The sequence below is a fragment of the Hemiscyllium ocellatum genome, chromosome 17 (assembly GCF_020745735.1).
Source record: "Hemiscyllium ocellatum isolate sHemOce1 chromosome 17, sHemOce1.pat.X.cur, whole genome shotgun sequence".
Classification (NCBI taxonomy): Eukaryota; Metazoa; Chordata; class Chondrichthyes; order Orectolobiformes; family Hemiscylliidae; genus Hemiscyllium; species Hemiscyllium ocellatum.
In genome coordinates, this window is record NC_083417.1 from 21,771,705 (window position 1) to 21,792,244 (window position 20,540).

Sequence of the window (20,540 nt, forward strand, 5' to 3'; positions counted from 1 at the left end):
ATATCTAATCAGCATGGACCGGTTGGACTGAAGGGTCTGTTTCCATGCTGTACATCTCTATGACGCTATGATGCACTGCAGCAATTATCCATTACTTTGGATAAAAGAACACATCAGGAGTGATCCAACAATGGTTAAAAAAATCAATTCAGGATGGTATGAGATTTAAAGAGAAGTCATTACAAAATTGCGGGGAATGTTCCAAGCCTTAGAAATAGAAACAGATTGGAATTGAGCAAAGTAGACCAAGAAATTGATTGAGAGGAAAAATAAAGTCTGAGAGTTAATTTTCCAAAGTACATAAAAGTGAATTTGGAGCATTCATAAGTATGTATAAAGAAAAAGATTCAAGAAGACAAATGAAAGCCTCTTACAGTCTGAAACTGGAGAATTAATAATGTAGAACAAGGAAGTGTAGAGCAATTAAACAACTGCTTTAGGCTTGTCATCACAGAAAATGCCAAATCTTTTGCACAAATGATAGAAAAGCAAGGATCTTTTCAGGAGGGAGCAATTGCATGAAGATAGCAATCGTTAAAAAAAAAGTTGTGCTGGAGGTATTAATAGAACTGAAAGTTGATAAAATTCCATATATGAGATTACGGTATAAAATCAAGGCACATTGGATCAATAGTATTTTACTGGCATGGATTGAAAATTGGTTAGCAGACAGGAATCCCTAGAGTATATATCAACAATTTGGATGAGGGAATCAAATGTAATATTTTCAAGTTTTTTGATGGCTCAAAACTAGTCACATGAGATGAGGAGGATGGAATGAGGTTTCAAAGCAACTTAGCAAGCTCAGTGATTAAAGTGCAATACAACAAGAATAATTGTTATGTTACCCACTTTGGTAGGCAAAACAGAATGGCAGAGTGCTATTTAAATGGTGAGCGATTGGGAAATGTTGATGCACAAAATGACACAGATCACTGAAGGCAAACTACAGGTAGAGCAAACAGTAAGGAAGGCAAATGGTATGCTGACCTTCATCGCAAATGGATTAGAGTACAGGAGCAATGGTATAGTTGGCCTGGTCATTGGTGAGACCACTTCTGAAGACCTGGAGTATTCTTACCTGAGAAAAGATATACTTGCCATAGAGGGAGTACAGCTAAGATCATCAAACTAGTTTTTGAGATTTTAGGTTTGTCACACAAGGAGAGATTGGGTTGACTGGGCCATATTAATTGAAGTTTAGAAGAATGAGACAGGATCTCATTGAAACATATACAATTCTGATAGGGATGGATAGACTGGATGCAAGGATGATATTTCCCCTGGCTGGGGCATCCGCAACAAGGTGTCATGCTCTCAGGATATGCAGTAGACCATTTAGAACTGATGTGTGGAAATCATTCTTCAGACGGTGGTAAATCTGTGCAACTCTTTACTACAGAAATCTGTAAAGTGTCAAGTGGTTAAGAGAGCGAGAGGGGGAATATTGCACTGAGATAAAGGCTCAGCCCTGATCATGTTGAATGGTGAAGTTGCCTTGGTGGGCCAAACAGTCTCCTATTTTGTTTGTTACTAAACCTACATGAGAATGGTTGAGGGCACCAGACTATTGATTTCCTCTATCTTTGTGATGAGCTGTCTGGCCTCTAGCTCCATATCTCTCCATGAAATTGTTGGCATGTGTGTTAAGCATTGCAAGCACCAACCTGCAATGTATTATTCAGTACTGTACATCATCAGAGGATTGGAACATTGTCCTGATAGATTCTTCAATAATCTGTTCTGGAATCAAAATAAGAGTCTCTTACTGTTTACTTGAGTGATCTTCCAGGTTTTTTCAATTCCAGGCTGCTTGCCCAATTGAAATTTGAATGGATCTGCGTTAGGATGGAGATCTTTGTCTGTTGCCCCCAAGATTGCAACGTTGACATCTTTTGTATCCTCACAGAACTTTGCTATGGTTGGGAAAACAGAGGGTGGGTTGTCATTCACATCCAGCAGGGTGATGATCAAGGTACCAGTGCCAGTGGCAACAGGGACACCTAAGGGGCAGAGCATAAAGATTTATTAGTTAAACTGTAACAGGTTTCTGCTTGTGTGTAAGAAAGACCTTTCAATAAACACATGACTAGAATTCATTGTCAAATATCACTGTGCAGCCAGTGGATCCTTTTTTGATTTAAGTCTGAATGTGGACTGTTTTGGTCCCAGGCCTTCAGCAGAGTAATGTTGAAGGGATAGTGGGAGGCCACCCGAATAAAATTGAAGTGTTTTCTTCAAACTCACCCACTTATGGAGCTGGAAATGCAGGCAAATTTCAGAGGGTGATGGGTGGCAGATGTATGGAAATGGAATTCGGAATGGCTCATTCCAGTATCACATCACTATTACACACTGCTGGTGGGTCCAGTTTGTCCCTACAGATTCCCCTCGCCTCGTCAAGTTTTAAGATAAGAAAAAATGGCCTAATTTTGTATTCTTCAAACCTATGGCATGGGATAAAATTTGGGTTACACTTTGAGCCTTTTTTTCCCTCAGGGTTGAAAATAAGCTAAATCCAATTTTCGATAGGTTATGTCCTTATAAATAAACGTGAATATTTGTCACTAAAGTAGCAAATGTATTATTTTATTTGTGTAGTGTTTGTGGGCGGCACGGTGGCACAGTGGTTAGCACTGCTGCCTCACAGCGCCAGAGATCCGGGTTCAATTCCCGCCTCAGGTGACTGACTGTGTGAAGTTTGCACATTCTCCCCGTGTCTGTGTGGGTTTCCTCCGGGTGCTCCGATTTCCTCCCACAGTCCAAAGATGTGCAGGTCAGGTGAATTGGCCATGCTAAAATTGCCCGTAGTGTTAGGTAAGGGGCAAATGTAAGGGTAGGGGTATGGGTGGGTTTCGCTTCAGCGGGTCGGTGTGGACTTGTTGGGCCGAAGGGCCTGTTTCCACACTGTAAGTAATCTAATTAAATCTCTGTCATTACCTCTTTACTTACTTTGTTTATTAATTGCAGTTTTGTAATCCAGAGTTTTGTCTTTTTTAATTAAAAATTGGGCACCTCAAATGGTGTAATTAATCCATTTTTTGTTATTTTCTTGTCATAATGGAGAGCCTGTGAAAATTTGGGTCCCCATTCTCTCTCCTCAAACCTCTTAGGGTTTCTTTTAAACACACATTTTGAAACAATTTTAGTACATGCCTTATCAAGTCTAGGCATTATATTTTTCCTGATAACAAAATGCTCCACGGCTTCACAGAAATATTATGTTAAAGGCACTATATAAATGCAAGTTGTTCAACTGAAAGGAAGGACAAGAGCTCAGTTTGAAATCCGATCCATAGAGTGGCAGTTCCATTATTGCAATACTCCCTTGGTACTGCAATGAAGTATCAACCTGGATTATATTTAAGGCTCTGCATGAAATTTGAATCAGTAGCCTGCTGAATCAGAGATCAGTGCAATCATTAATCCAAAATATTTGTGTTTCAACACTTAAAATGCTTTAAAATGATACTATCAAAATTAAAATATACAGTGGATAATACTTCTATTTGTTCATGAATTCTGGTAGGCATTTTTGCCAATCTTAACATTAAATCCTGATTAAGACTCAATCACATGATGTGAGCTAGTTAGAATCACATGTAGGCAGGCAAGATAGGGAAAGTAGGTTTCATTCCCTGCAGAACATTCATAAACCAGTTGGGTTTTTGAACAACATTCTGGCTCACACATTACCAGATTTATGGAAACCATTTACACACCTTGTCACGACCTCAAAGGTTTGCTAATCCAGGGCTACAACATTTCCTTGACTGTTCCCACAGTAATCAATATCGATATTCAGAAGCTGTATTTGGATTTACCACAGGGTGTGAATTGTAGAGTATTTGCCACAATATCTTCTTTTCAGTGCAAATAAACACAGCCTTATTTCTTGAAAAATACAGCCATAAATTCAACTCTCTGATGAGAACATTAGTTGTGAAAATTACTTCTACTTTTTGTTTAGTAACCAGGAACAACTTAAAATAGAACTATATAATGAATGTTCAAACATAAAAATTCAAGAGTCATTTGATTGAATATCTTTATCTTTACAGAATAATTTTTCGTTTAACAGTGGATAAATAAACATGCAGTGCTATCCGAATCCAATCAGTAGGAGACAGGAACATGCAATTTTCACATCAATATCATAATTACATTAAAAAAAAGTTGACAATTTTTGAACAGTTTCCTCGATACAGTCAATGATTTTGACAACATTGCTTTTATGTTACTCGCTGTCCATTTACATCATATAATAGTATTAGACAAATTAACTACCCTGTATTTTGGAAAGCCTAATCCTTCTCACTTCTGCGTGTCCTAAAGGTGCTGTTTTCAACCTTGAAGGATAGTGAAGTCTGAACATTTTGGAACTAGATCTTATAAAAGAAAAATGTCAATCATCTCCGCATGTTGTGTTTATCATGTCCAGAGAGACTGCAGTGGCAGAATCTGTGTGGCAAGGTTATTCGGGGTCAGTTTGATGCACTAAGTGCTAATCTGTTTCAATGTTAGGCACTGAAGCTAAGATACTGACAGTATTATGGAAAATGACCATAATGCTTCTTTATAGGCGTAGACTTGACATGAAAATTCTTTTAATTTCATTCAACTTAAAATGATATTTTCATAAACTTCAAATCTTAAGAGATAAGTGTTAACATAACTTTAATAAACTATTTTCTGTCAGTTTGATCTGACTAATTCATTTGCATTGAACTAGGTGACAGTTTAAAAATAAGGTAACTCAATTTTTAAGGCACAGATGAGGAGAATTTTTTCCCCTCAGCAGGTCATGAATCTATGGCACTTTCCTCCCCAGAGAGTAGTAAAGGCAGGTTCATTAAATATTATTAAGGTGGAAGTAGAAAGATTCTTGACTAACAAGGGAGCCAAAGGTAACAGGGCAGGCTGGAAAGTGGAGTTGAGGCCATAATTAAATCAAGCACGATCTTATTGAATGACAGTGGTAGACTCAAGGGCCAAAATGGTCTACTTCTGCTCTGAGTTTGTATATATGTTCAGATTGATACTGTTCAGGTCCAGAATAATAATATCAAAACACTTACAGAGTAACATCTCTTCATGAATGTACAACAACACTGCTGCAGCAATCGAATTCTGCACATACTATTTACAAAAATGCAAATAAGCTTCGGTAAAATGTATGGTTATTTTCCATTTGTACTTCAATTTTCCATCTGCTTTAGAATGATTAATAATTTCAAAATGTTGTAACTTACCACAGACTTATACCCTATAAATTTCAATTGATTTATGCTAAGTACAATTAACTGTATTTTACACTCAATAGTTTTATACTGAATGTTTTCCACATTAAATAAGGTAAACAAAGTAAGTGGTATATTGATGGTATTGAGATTTAAACAAAAAACTACAACCTTCAAGAAAACAAATTCTGAAGCCAAATCAGTTCATAATACCCAACTTGTCATCTTTGGTTTCACTCAATTAACACCATCAATTAAAATAAAAACTCATTCTGTTTAAAACTTGCAATCTTAAATAAATAGTAAGGTAAGAAGTTATTTAAATAATAGCAAGACTATGAATGGAATAGAAATTAAATATACCAGGGTATGAGAGGCAGATCAGTTAATGTAAGATTACTCAATTCATACTGGCATACAGTTCATGGAATAATTGTGCACTCTAGATGCAGTGATACATTCTGAGCACATAACACTGTAAGTGCAGTAATTATGTTTTACGATGTAAGAAAATAATTGCATTGGAGTTCATCAGATTATTTGAGATTGATTTAAATTCTAATTTTTGAAACTCTATCTGCACATTTACTTACTTTGCTATAATTGAAAATAAGGTTAACGCACAAAACCACAGTCTCATGTAACTTGGTTGGTCACTTAAGATTACACACATCTCCAATCTTCTTACCACAATAATTTGTTGATCAAGTCACTATGGAAGTACTGTATGATGATTCTAAATCGAATGTTGAACATATTAATTTGATGTTGTCACTTCCAATATCATCGTTAGACAGTTTGAACAAAAGTAGTCTGTGGTTTTAAATAAGCGAAAAAGCAATATTCAACTTTATACTGTGGGACACTAGCACATTCAGCTGAAATTCCATTCTCTGAAATTTAACACACATAACATAACAACTATACAAGTAGGTTGAAATTACCCTGCAATATTAATAATGAGCACAAGAACATGTTTATAGGGAAACACTCACCTTCAACTGTGATGCAATAGTAGGATAACATTGGAGAAAACTTAGAATGCAATTAAGGAACTAATTGATTAATCCATGATTCCAAAAGTGCATTTATATTCTGAAGAGTCAGTGTATGCTGTATGTATTGTAAGTTGAAGCAGTAATGTGTCTTTTTGAGTAAGAAATCACAGCCTGTTCTGTTAGTAAGATATTGATGCATTATATTTGCTCTTGTCAGGATTCAGCCACCTACTTGTATTACAAACGGAAAGAATTTGGGTCATTGCACTATAAAACTGACTTGGCCATTATGATGATTGGAATGCAGCTGGGTTTAAACAAACAATATATGATTTTATTCAGATTTTATTCAGTATTCACAGTGCTGCATTTAAATTTGTTTGTATATCCATGGATCCATATATAGTAGAAAGATTTGGGTATGTTTTGAACACCAACTCATAGAACATAGAACGTAGAACATAGAAGGATACAGCGCAGTACAGGCCCTTCGGCCCTCGATGTTGCGCCGATCGAATCCTACCTAACCTATACTAGCCCAATAACTTTAAAATGCCTATCCAATGCCCGCTTAAATGACCATAAAGGAGAGTTCACCACTGATACGGGCAGGGCATTCCATGAACTCACAACCCGCTGTGTGAAGAATCTACCCCTAACATCTGTCCTATACCTACCACCCCTTAATTTAAAGCTATGTCCCCTAGTAACACCTGACTCCATTAGCGGTAAAAGGTTCTTAGTATCTACCCTATCTAAACCCCTAATCATCTTATACACTTCTATCAGATCTCCCCTAAACCTTCTCTTCTCCAATGAGAACAGCCCCAAGTGCCTCAGCCTTTCCTCATAAGATTTTCCTACCATTCCAGGCAACATCCTGGTAAACCTCCTCTGCACTCGTTCTAAAGCTTCCACATCCTTCCTATAGTATGGCGACCAAAACTGCACACAATACTCCAGATGAGGCCTCACCAGAGTCTTATACAACTGCAACATGACCTCAGGACTCCGGAACTCAATTCCTCTGCCAATAAAGCCCAGTACACCATATGCCTTCCTCACAGCACTATTTACCTGGGTGGCAACTTTCAGAGATCTGTGTACATGGACACCAAGATCCCTCTGCTCATCCACACTACCAAGTAGCCTACCATTAGCCCAGTAATCCATCATCTTGTTATTCCTACCAAAGTGAACGACTTCGCACTTAGCTACATTGAATTCCATTTGCCACATTTCCGCCCAGCTCTGCAACTTATCTATATCCCGCTGTAACCTACCACTTCCTTCCTCACTATCCACAACTCCACCGACTTTTGTGTCATCCGCAAACTTGCTTACCCAGCTTTCAAGTCCTTCCTCTAGATCATTTATAAAGATAACAAAAAGCAATGGTCCCAAAACAGATCCTTGTGGTACACCGCTAGTAACTGCGCTCCAAGATGAACATAATCCATCAACTACTACCCTCTGTCTCCTTCCAGCCAGCCAATTCCTAATCCAAACCTCTAATGTATCCTCAATGCCATACCTCCGTAGTTTTAGCATTAGCCTACCATGGGGAACCTTATCGAACGCCTTACTAAAATCCATATACACAACATCTACTGCTTTACCCTCGTCCACTTCCTTAGTCACCTTCTCAAAGAACTCAATAAGGTTTGTGAGGCACGACCTGCCCTTCACAAAACCATGCTGGCTATCCCTGATCACGTTATTCCTACCCAGATGTTCATAAATCTTATCCCTTACCATTCTCTCTAAGACTTTGCCTACCACTGAAGTCAGACTCACTGGCCTATAGTTACTAGGGCTATCCCTACTCCCTTTCTTGAACAATGGGACCATATTCGCTATCCTCCAGTCCTCTGGTACTATTCCCGTTGACAATGACGACATAAAAATCCAGGCCAATGGCTCTGCTATCTCCTCCCTAGCTTCCCATAGGATCCTGGGGTAAATGCCATCAGGCCCAGGAGACTTATCTATATTCATCCTTTCCAATATTCCCAAAACCTCTTCTCTGCATATTTCCAGGGCATCCATTCTAATTATTTGTGATTCCATATTCACATCAGCAACAGTGTCCTGTTCCTGAGTGAATACTGATGAAAAGTACTGATTTAATGTCTCTCCAATCTCCTCCGCCTCCACACACAACTTCCCACTACTATCCTTGACTGGACCGATACCTACCCTAGTCATCCTTTTATTCTTGACATACCTATAGAAAGCCTTTGGGTTTTCCCTAATCCTACCAGCTAAAGACTTTTCATGTCCCCTTCTCGCTTCTCTTAGCTCCCTCTTTAGCTCCTTCCTGGCTACCTTATAACTCTCAATCGCCCCTACTGAACCTTCATGCCTCATCTTTACATATGCCGCCTTCTTCCCTTTCACAAGGGACTCCAATTCCTTACTAAACCACGGCTGCCTCACAAGGCCCTTTACACCATGCCTGACTGGTACATACCTATCGAGGACACGCAGTAGCTGCTCCTTGAACAATCCCCACATCTCATTAGTGTTCTTCTCTTGAAGCCTGTTTTTCCAATCCACACATCCTAAGTCATGCCTCACTGCATCATAATTTCCCTGCCCCCAGCTATAACTCTTGCCCTGCGGCGCACGATTATCCCTCTCCATTACTAAAGTAAAAGTCACCGAGTTGTGGTCACTGTCCCCGAAGTGCTCACCTACCTCCAAGTCTAACACCTGGCCTGGTTCATTACCTAGAACCAAATCCAATATAGCCTCCCCTCTTGTTGGCCTGTCGACATATTGTGTCAGGAAACCCTCCTGCACACATTGTACAAACACCGACCCATCTAATGAACTCGAGCTATAGCTCTCCCAGTCTTGAAGCAAATATAGGAAGTTAGGACTGAGGAGCACAAGGAGGTCATAAGGACCTTCCAACCAGTTGCAATATTTAATAACATTGTGGTTGAAAAGGCTGTGGTCTCAGCTCCACTTTCCTATCTATACCACATAACCCTCGACCTCTTACCAAATACCAAATATTTAACTCTACCTTGAACTAATGTGAGAAACAATAATGCGATAAATTGAAAATTTACAAGTTGAAATGCTGTAAATACACAACTTCCACTGTTATTAGTTGAAAATGCCAACGTGAAATCATAAGGAAATAGCAGCAGATGAGCAATTTTACTCAGTCAGATAATATGGACTGGTGTGTGGAAAGTGGAACAATGTCACACTGGAAGGATTAGGTGCTCTTAAGATGTTCATTTGAACCAACATTCTAAAGCATCGTAGGCAAACACCAGATTTGTTACCCAGCTTGTCCCTGGCAGCGAACATGCTTTTCATACCATTGAGGTAAATTGTGAGTGCATGGCAACAATGACAACATTTATATAGCATCTTGCATATTATTAAATATTCCAACACCCTTCAAAAGAATGTTAACCAAGAAACTTCAGATTAAACTACTTGATGATGACATTAGGGACAGACAAACTCAAGTCTTATTGTAGAGGTGGGTTTTAAGTTGGGATAAGCTAAGCAATAGAGGGGCCTATGGAGAGAATTCCAGAGACTTGGGCCCAGGCAGCTGGAGGCACGGCTACCAGAAGCAGGACAATTAAGACCAGGACTGTGCAAGAGGCCAGCAGTGATTGGATGCTATGATTTGGGAGGGCTATAGGAGCTCAGAAGGACAAGGCCACAGTGGGATTTAAAACATTTTCCTACCTCCAATCCAACTAAGTCAACAAAAGGAAGGCAAATGGACAGGATTCACACTCCACTGTCAAGTAGCACAAATCCAGCATTGGACAGGGGGACTTCACCATGCAGGGAACATAAAAAAAACCTTATTGGGTTGCTTTACAAATCCCTGGGTAGATGGGGAGGTCCCTCTTACAGAGGCAATTTATATCACAGTCAGATCCCTGAGCTGTCAGCTGCTTGATAACCACAACATTCTCCCTAAGGGCATTCATTTTTTTTACTTTTTCTGCATGGATTTCAGAGGCCTATTTCTCCAGTGCCCACTTTAGTTGAATAAGGCTGTGTAATAGTAGAATAGACTCAATGGATTTCTATTCATGGGATGGAATCAAAATCAGGCCCGCATCACTAAATAAGCAATATCATGTGGAATCATAACTATTGAGCTACATTTCAATCATAACTATTACTGCCTTCGCTATTCATTCATCGTTAGAGCATACTGGCTAACTTGTCAAGATTTCAGTCTTTTGCTGCAGAAATTGAGCCATTTTCTCAATGTCCAGCACAGCAGCAACCATTAATATTTCTGAAAAATTCAGTGGGTATAATACCCAAACCAATAACAGAGTTGGAAACCCATAGTGCATTTGATGAACTGCTGAATTAGATTATGACAGGGTGCAGACATGATAAATAGACATTTTTTTCTGTTGCAATACTACACAGGCCTCTCACATAAAGGATGGCTGACCCCAGCTTGCATCTCGTCTTCATCTGGTACGTGGCATTAAAATGACATTCATTTTGCAAATGCCACAATCTTTCACAATTTTACTAAGTCCCTAGTTTAAATGACATATTTTAGATAGGATAAGTCAGTGGGCAGATTCTGATGGGGGCCTGAGCATCATCAGCTATGGTAAGACTTGTGACAAAATCGTGTAGCAAGTCTCGAAAGGCCCATCTCAACATCAGGAACAACTCACTGTATCCTTCATGCATCGGCTGAGTGGTGAGGTGAGTTTTTCACTAGGCAGAGGCGAGTTGACAATTAAGAGAATTATTTGTTTGTTAAACATCTTATTAAAGGAACATCATGCCTTTAAGTTTCCTACTTTAACAAATACACCAAACAAACTATATATTATGAGTTCTTGAAAGGGAAGTCAGAGTGAAATCCAACACATTCAGCTCGTGCTGGATGCCGAGGGTTTCTATGTTGCCCAGCACCATACAGCATAAGACCGTAAGACCTTAAGAAATAGGAGTGGAAGTAAGGCCATTCGGCCCATCGAGTCCACTCTGCCATTCAATCCGCTGACGGGCATTTCAACGCCACTTACCCACACTCTCCCCATATCCCTTAATTCCTTGCGAGATTAAGAATTTATCAATCTCTGCCTTGAAGACATTTAACTTCCAGGTCTCCACTGCAGTCCGTGGCAGTGAATTCCACAGGCCCATCACTCTCTGGCTGAAGAAACGTTTCCTCAGGTCCATTCCAAATTGACCCCCTCTAATTCTAAGGCTGTGCCCATGGGTCCTAGCATCCTGATCTGATGGAAATAATTTCCCAGCGTCCATCCTTTCTAAGCCATGCATGATCTTGTAAGTTTCTATTAGATCTCCCCATAACCTTCTAAACTCTAATGAATACAATCCAATGATCCACAGCCGTTCATCATATGTTAGGCCTACTATTCCAGCGATCATCTGTGTGAATCTCTGCTGGACACGCTCCAGTGTCAGTATGTCCTTCCTGAAGTCTGGGGCCCAAACTGGACACAGTATTCTAAATGGGGCCCAGCCAGAGCTTTTTAAAGTCTTAGTAGCACCTCAATGCTTTTACATTCCAACCCCCTTGAGATAAATGACAACATTACATTTATTTTCTTAACCACGGACTCAACCTTCAAGTCAACCTTTAGAGAATCCTGTATTAGCACTCCCAGATCCCTTTGTACTTTGGCTTTATGAATTTTCTCACCATTTATAAAATAGTCCTTGCCTGTGTTCTTTTTTTTTCCCAAAGTGCAAGACCTCACATATGCTCACATTGAATTTCATCAGCCATTTCTTGGACCATTCTCCTATACTGTCTAAATCTTTCTGCAGCCTCCCCACCTCCTCAGACCTACCTGCATGTCCACCTAACTTTGTATCATCGGCAAACTTTGCCAGAATGCCCCCTAGTCTCTTCATCCACATAATTTATATATAAAGTGAACAGCTGCGGCCCCAATACTGAACCCTGCGGGACACCACTTGCCATTCCGAAAAAGAACCTTTTATCCCAACTCTCTGCCTTCTGTCAGACAGCCAATCCTCAATCCATACCAGTTGCTCACCTTGAACACCATGGGCCCTCACCTGACTCAGCAGCCTCCCGTGAGGCACCTTATCAAAAGCCTTTTGGAAGTCAAGGTAGATAACATCCACTGGTTTTCCCTGGTCTAACCTACTTGTTGCCTCTTCAAAGAATTCTAACAGGTTTGTCAGGCATGACCTCCCCTTACTAAATCCATGCTGACTTGTTCTAATCCGATCCTGCACTTCAAAGAATTTAGAAATCTCGTCCTTAACGATGGATTCTAGAATTTTACCTACAACCGAGATTAGGCTAATCAGCCTATAATTTTCTATCTTTTGTCTTGATCCTTTCTTGAACAAGGGGGTTACAACAGTGATTTTCTAATCGTCTGGGACTTTCCCTGACTCCAGTGATTTTTGAAAGATTATAACCAATGCCTGCGCTATTTCTTCAGCCACTTCCCTCAGAACTCTAGGATGTAGTACATCCAGGTCAGGAGATTTATCAGTTTTTAGACCTTTTAGCTTATCAAGTACTTTCGCCTTTGTAATGGCCACCATACTCAACTCTGCCCCTTGATTCTCCTTAATTGTTGGGATATTACTCACGTTTACCACTATGAAGACTCACACAAATATTTATTAAGTTCTTCAGCTATTTCCTTATCTCTCACCACTAGCATCTCGGAGCATGATCCGTTGGAGCCAACCATATGCAGTCCTTGCCCATTGACATTGTCACAGATATTTGCTAACCCCTGACAATGCTCATGGCATCTCTCTGATCCACCTGAGTGCTGTTTAGGAAGAACTAAATTGTATTCTAGGATACATCAGCAACTGCCATTGAAAGGCTGTTGTCAGGAGACATCACATGCAAGAACGGGGAACTGGTTCACAGATTGGACCAGGCTCCATCTCAGGATTGTTGGCCTACTCACTCAAAGCCAACCTACCTGCTCACATCATCCAAGCCATACCTAGCCTGTCAGTGCACTGATGCTTCAGCCAGAGACTGAAGGCTGTTAGTACTGGTATCTTGATGCACTTTTACATTTGCCAAACTTGTCAGTAGGGATCTGTCTCAGGGAGGTGATGGGGAGCAGTTTTATGTGACACATCATGATGTCAAGCTATCACCACAGCATGTACAGAAAGCATGGCATGTTTTTTCAACCAAATGGCCATCTCTGACACTGGATGGGAGACAGTTCTCAGACTAGTTGAAGTGAGCCCCTGTTGGTGAGGGGATCTTGGTATCATCACTTATTTGTACAGTTCACATTCAGTTCTGAGACTAAGCCTTGGTCAGTCATCCACTCCAGAGAAAGTGAAGACTGCAGATGTTGGAGGTCAGATTTGAAGAGTGTGGCGCTGAAAAAGCACAGCCGGTCAGGCAGCATCTGAGGAGCAGGAGAAACTGTCAGACAGACAATCCTCAATCCATGCCAGTTGCTCACCTCAAACACCACTGGCTCTCACCTTACTCAGCAGCCTCCCATGAAGCACCTTACCAAAGGCCTTTTGGAAGTCCAGATAGATAACATCCACTGGGTTCCCCTGGTCTAACCTACTTGTTACCATACTTGTTTCAAGCATAAGTTCTTCATCAGGAATGAGGGGTGGCCCAAGGGGGTTGAGAAATAAATGGGAGGGGTGTGGGGCTGAGGGGAAGGTAGCTGGGAATGTGATAGGTAGATAAAGGTGGAGGTAATGGTGATAGGTCGGAGAAGAGGGTGGAGTGGATAGGTGGGAAGGGAGATGGACAGGTGGATAGGTCATGAGAGCGGTGTTGAGTTGGAAGGTTAGATCTGGGATAAGGTGGGGGAGGGGAAATGAGGAAACTGGTGAAATGGACAGGTAGGACGGTTCAAGAGGATGGTGCTGAGTGGGATTCTTCCATATCTGACAAACATTTACCTGTACTTCCACAAAAGTCATTCACTGTGTCCATTGCTCTCAATGGGTCTCCTCTGCACTGGGGAGACAGGACACCAACTTGTGGAATGTTTTGGAGAACGTCTCTGGGACACACACACTTAACAACCCCACTGCTCTGTGGCCGAACACTTTAACTCCCCCTTCCACTCTGTCAAGGACATATAAATCCTGGGCCTCCTCCATGGCCAATCTCCAGCCATCTGACACCTGGAGGAAAAACACCTCATCTCCCACCTTGGGACTCTCCAACCACATGCGATCAATGTCGATTTCACTGGTTTCCTAATTTCCCCTCATCCCATCCTATCCGAGATCCAACCTTCCAACTTGGCATCCTCCTCTTGAACTGTCTTAGCTGACCATCTTCCTTCCCACCTCTCCATTCCATCATCCTCTCCGACCTATCACCTTCACCTACCTTTCCCCCTGCCCCATCCCCCTCCCATTTATCTCTCAGCCCCCTTAGGCCATCCCCTCAGTTCTGAAGAACTTATGCTTGAAATATCGATTCTCCTGCTCCTTGGATGCTGCCTGACTGGCTGTGCTTTTCCAGCACCAGACTCTTCGACAGTTATCCACTCAGGCCACTCACGGTAAAGGGTATGTCCAACTACAATCTGAAGACTGGGCAACAGTCAGTCCCATGCAGTCATCACAAGCCATCAGAGGAATTGCATATCATTTGCATATCACAATGTATCCAACCCAGCCAATTACCATCCCATCCGTCTACTCTCAGATATCAGTTAAGTACTGGAAAATGTCATCAATATTTGTCAAGCAGGTTTCCTCCAGTGGGCATAGAGTTAGATATAGATTAGGCTACAAATCAAAACTAACACTCCTCCATGCTATACCCTGAATTCTACACCCTCGTAGAATTGCCAATAATATTTAGACTGTCATGTGAAGAGTGTATGATCCTCATATAAATTGAAATTAACTTGAGAGAAAATGTACATTGCACTCACCCACTCACTACACTAGATATGGATGAAACTATATAAACAGGAAAGTATTTTCTCTGTCATAAATTGGTTCTGTTTAGAAAGATCCTAATAATTCATTGAAACAAAGTAGAGCTTTGGCACTATTGGCAAATTTCCTGTCACACAGGTGGTGGGGTTTTCTTAATTTTTGTTCTGAATTGTTAGCAAATAATGTACATGATGTGCCCAATTATTTTTAATTGGATTACCATGGTAATTAATTGACTGCAATAAAGAGAAAAGCTGCATGTAGAAGTCAGTCATAATAATGAGTACTTGGCTAAGCTGGAAAGAGAGTTCAATGTTTAACTCATTCAAAATAGGATGATAGACCAAGCCAGGACAAAGCAAGTTTCTAATTGGCTATTGTTTTGTTCTAATTTTTGAAAAAAAAATGTTTTAATCAATCCATCTGTTCAGCCGTGCCATGGCACACCTCTGTGGCACATCAGACTTGAACCAAGACCTTCTGTCTCAGATGCATTACAACTGTGCTCCCCGATCCAATGATTCAGACTCTTTGGAACATAGGAAAAGGGATAGGTCATTCAGCCCCTTCAGCATGTTCCACCATTCATTGAGATCATGGCTGATCTGTGACCTAACTCCATATATCTTTCTTTGGCCCATGTCCCTTTACAAAAGAAAACTACCTCAGATTTAAAACTAACAACTGATCTAGTATAAACTGCCACATAAAGAAGAGGGTTTCAAACCTCTACCACTCTTTGTGGTTAGATTGCTTTCCTGACATCCTTCTGAACATTTGGTCCTACGTTTTCGACTATGCCCCCCCCTAGTCCTAGAATCCCCAACAGCGAAAATAGTTTAGCTTTATCTCCCCATCTTTCCCTGTTAATATCTTGAAAACTTCAATCAAATCACCCCTTAACCTTTTACATTCTAGAGAAACCTGGCCTAATTTATATAATTTCTCATCATAACAACTCCTGAAGTCAAGGTACCATTCTTGTAGTCTTGCCTCTTTAGCTTTGTATTGATAAGTAAACAATAAAAAATTCCTTCTTGATCTTCAATATCAGCAACTACCTTATTATTGCATAGCTTTGCCGACTTTAACAGGCAGTTTACTCATATGTCTGGGATCCTGTTTGGCCTGTGTTTTCTATTTTAAATGTGAATCTCTTATTTTATATATTACTTCAATTAGTTACAAGGTGTAGTAGGGACATAGACTATGATTATATGTATTCTTTAATTATTGCTTTTTGTTTGCTTCTTGCCACGGAAAATTATGGCAATATTACAATGAGACTCCTTATTGAATTGCAGAAGCAGGTGTTTGGGATGTATGAACAACTCCCTGTTGGTAAGTGGTAGGCAGTTCTGGAACAAACTTAACAATTAAGTTATGATTAAAGTGGAGCAGTGAGATGAAATAAATAATTGAAATCAGAAAAAAATACATCAGCAATAAAAAGACAAGGGAAGCAATGCAAATAAATGGAAGCACATAATAGGATAACTTCATTAACTGTGGCTTGATTATTTTCTGGTTACCCTGAGACAGTTGAAATATGCATAGATTGGATCACGTAACTTATGAAGCCCTTCCTGATGAAGGGCTCTGGCCCGAAACGTCGAATTTCCTGTTCCTTGGATGCTGCCTAACCTGCTGTGCTTTAACCAGCAACACATTTTCAGCTCTGATCTCCAGCATCTGCAGACCTCACTTTTTACTTACGTAACTTATTCCTTATTACACAAATGGAAATCAATTGACCCCATTATATCTGTACCAGTTCTATAATCTATGGTCCCATTGTCCAAACATTTCCCAATTACTGTGTCACATGCTTCCTTTTCACATACTTATCCATTTACGGTGACTCAGTGGTTGGAATGCTAACTCACAGCACCAGGGACCCACGTTTGATTCCTGCTTTAGGTGACTGTCTGTTCGGAGTTTGCACATTCTCCTCATGTTTGCATGGGTTTCCTCCAGGTGCTTCAGTTTCCTCCCACAATTGGAAGATGTGCAGATTAGGTGAATAGGCAATGCTAAATTGCCCATATTGTTAGGTGCATTAGTCAGAGGTAAATGTACGGTAATGAGTCTGGGTGGGTTACTCTTCAGAGGGTTGGTGTGGACTTGTTGGGCCAAAGGGCCTTTTCCAAACCGTAAGGTATCTAATCTCTTTTGAAAAATGTTATAGTTCCCTTTTCTATTGTCACATCTGATAAAAAAAACTTTGCTCATTAACCATATACATGAAATACATAATTCAAATGCCTCCATCATTCTGCTAAAAGTGACTCCTCAGTCTGAACTCCTTGCTTTTATCCATATTTTAAAATCCCTCCATGGGCTTGCCCATATCATTGTCATTTCCATTCACATAGTTGTACTTCTCTAGTTGTGGCATTTTGTACGTCCCCCAATAATAATCATTCCATAAATACTGTATCTCATTTTACAGTACCTTCAGTTGCTTAAACTACAGCTCTAAACATCCTCCTCCATGTTCTTCCTTTAATATTTGCTTTAAAACCTACCTCTTTGATCATTTGAATGCAGCCCAGTGCCATGCTTTGTTTTATAATGCCAATATGAAGCACTGGGAGGTTGTGCTAACTTTTTTAATGTTACTATACAAATATAAGTTCTTGTTATTGTTAAACTTTATCAATTAACATTACCTACCATCCCAAATATTGCATTTTTCTAACTCCTTTTTAACTTATATGTTTTTTTTCATAATGCCAACTTTCCAACATTAATTCCATACAATTCATTCAATTAATAAGAATGGGGTAAGTCAGTTAGCCCCTCAAGTCTGCAGTGCCATTTCAGTGTCTAATGTTATCCCAATTGTACTTGTATTTTGAGGCTTTCTGAGACTTGTGTGAGATGTTATTTCAAGAAGACCTTCTTTAAAAAAAATGTCAGGATGTTATTCTGCAGGCAAAGAATTTTTGGAATATTCATAGCTGCAATGCTGTAAATAGCTGAGAATGAATAGAATTCTGTTCTTCTGGCCTCTTTTGTTGTCCAATGTAAATTATATGAATAACTGCCTGGAACCGTTGCCAAATAACACTGATATCAATTAATACAACAGCAGGGATGCAATTTTATCAAAGCTTTTCTTTAAACATAATCCTAGGATTGATGTAAGCAAGGGTATAAAGTAAATGAATAACGTTACTATACATTGCAACGAAGAAAGTATTTTTCATCTCTCCATTCAGGTGAGATGAGATGAAGTCAATTGTTGAAGGGCTGCCATTGTGAATCACTGACAGCAGATACAAGTTTTCCACTCTGCACTTATGCCATAGATGATAGGGAACTGGAACAAAATACCACTTGGGAGCAGATATTATCTTCGGTGACGCCTGGAATGAGAAACCTGAAAGCATCATGGAGGATGGGGGAGGATGAAAGACGTGAAGATAAACACAGATTAGGAGACAAAACATTGAGAAACTCAGAGAGACTTCTGGGAATTCAAAATAAGACACAGGAGACAGATAAATGCAAAGGGATGCTGAGGGAATTTAAAGATGACAGAGAGAGATGGAAAAACAAACCACTAAGTTGTAAATTAAGAGGCAAAATGGTAAATTCAAGAGTCTCTGAAACTAGTACTGGGATCATGAAGAAAATTAACCCATGTCCGTTACTCACAGCACAGACAATCTGTGAATCTGCCTAATATCTGACATGATTTAGTGTCAGCCAGTGATAGCTGTTCTGTTCAAAGGCTGACTATCTCCCACCAGCCAAAATCTGCCTGCATCCCCTAAGGTGGAGATGCATTATGGCTGAAACAGATGTTAGGGGTCTTTAGTGAACCAATCATGGAAAAACAGAAAGAAATGACACAACATGGAACATTTCTTCGTTGCAATGTAAGTAAAGTGTATTCCAAAATCTTCAGATGCTACACTGAAAGCCTTGGTGGGAAGAGGTGCAATGGAGGAGAGATGTTTTACATCTGCAGGGGATCAGAAGGCTGTCAAAATATACACACTGAAGGCAGGGTAAGCACATAAACATGTTATAAGTTATTCAATCATTTCACAAGTTCTCAAGGTTGGCAAATGCATCTTTAATGCCATATCGTATAAACATTACCACCAGGCTCAGACAATGCTTAAATCATCATGCTCCTATCATTTACCTACCAACAGTGGCATGGTGGCTCAGTGGTTAGCATGGCTGCCTTACAAAGCCAGGGACCTGGGTTGGATTCCAACCTCGGGCAACTGTCTGTGTGGTGTTTGCACATTCTCCCCATGTCTTTGTGGGTTTCCTCTGGGTGCTCCTGTTTCCTCTCACCTTCCAAAGATGTGCAGATTAGGTGAATTGACCATGCTAAATTGCCCGTAGTGTTCAGAGATGTGTTGGTTAGATGCAATAGTCAGAGGTAAGATATAGAGTAATAGGGTATGGGAATTGGTCTGGGTGGGTTACTCCTTAGAGGGTTGGTGTGGACTTGTTGGGCCAAATGGCCTGTTTCCACACTGTAGGGATTCTGCATTGCATTCTCTATTGTTGATGGCACATCCATCACTGCCCCATAGACTCTGTAGACATGGTGAAACATTGGATGAGAGTGGCCTGCAGTGAAGACATGGGGTGATGCATTGCAGATGTCAGCTTGACAGAAAAGAGTAAGGACACACACAAGTTACACTGCAAGGACACAGGTGAGGTAGTTCATAGAAGAAAGGCTTTAAAAGCCTTTCCTGATGAAAGGCTTTTGACCGAAACATTGACTTTCCTGCTCCTCGGATGCTGCCTGACCTGCTGTGCTTTTCCAGCACCACTCTAATCTTAACTCTGATTTCCACCATCTGCAGTCCTCACTTTCACCATCGAAGAAGTCTGATGGGTGCATGCAATAAAATGCTTGTTGTATTGGGAAGTCTACCGGACTCTGTAGAAAAAGTCAAGAAACACAAAGGAATCCAACACCAACTTCATAAACAGCTTTCCATCATGTAAATTGTGTAAATTGTGGCTAATCCCTTCTGCACAATTGTGAACACAATCACGATGCAGTGATTGAGAGCTGATGTCTAAGCTTCTATTACATCATGAGCAGTTTCCACCAGACATAATACACTCGAGTGGAAGATCAGACTATTGCCAGCATGGCTGTTAAGACCAACATTCAAATGAGCAGTTCAGCAAACGCAATACTATGATTGCAGAAGGCATCCCCCCAGACAACACACGGTGACTGCATGGGGCACATATCTGCAGTCAGCTCCCAAACAGAAAGCATTCAACCCTCCCAAATCTGTCACTTCAACAGAACCCTTGACATTGCCTTTGAACCAGTCGGTCAATCAAACTGCTGCCACTCCACGCCAGATCAGATTTCCAC

General features: G+C 40.4%; 1 protein-coding gene across 1 annotated transcript in view; it reads right to left on the reverse strand.

Moving 5' to 3' along the window:
* Positions 1-20,540, reverse strand: part of cdh13 (cadherin 13, H-cadherin (heart)) — a 1,093,774-nt gene that overhangs the window by 25,688 nt on the left and 1,047,546 nt on the right. The window contains exon 12 of the mRNA XM_060837989.1: positions 1,770-2,003. Within this exon, the coding sequence (XP_060693972.1) occupies positions 1,770-2,003 (234 nt within the window). The remainder of the gene's footprint in view (positions 1-1,769; positions 2,004-20,540) is intronic.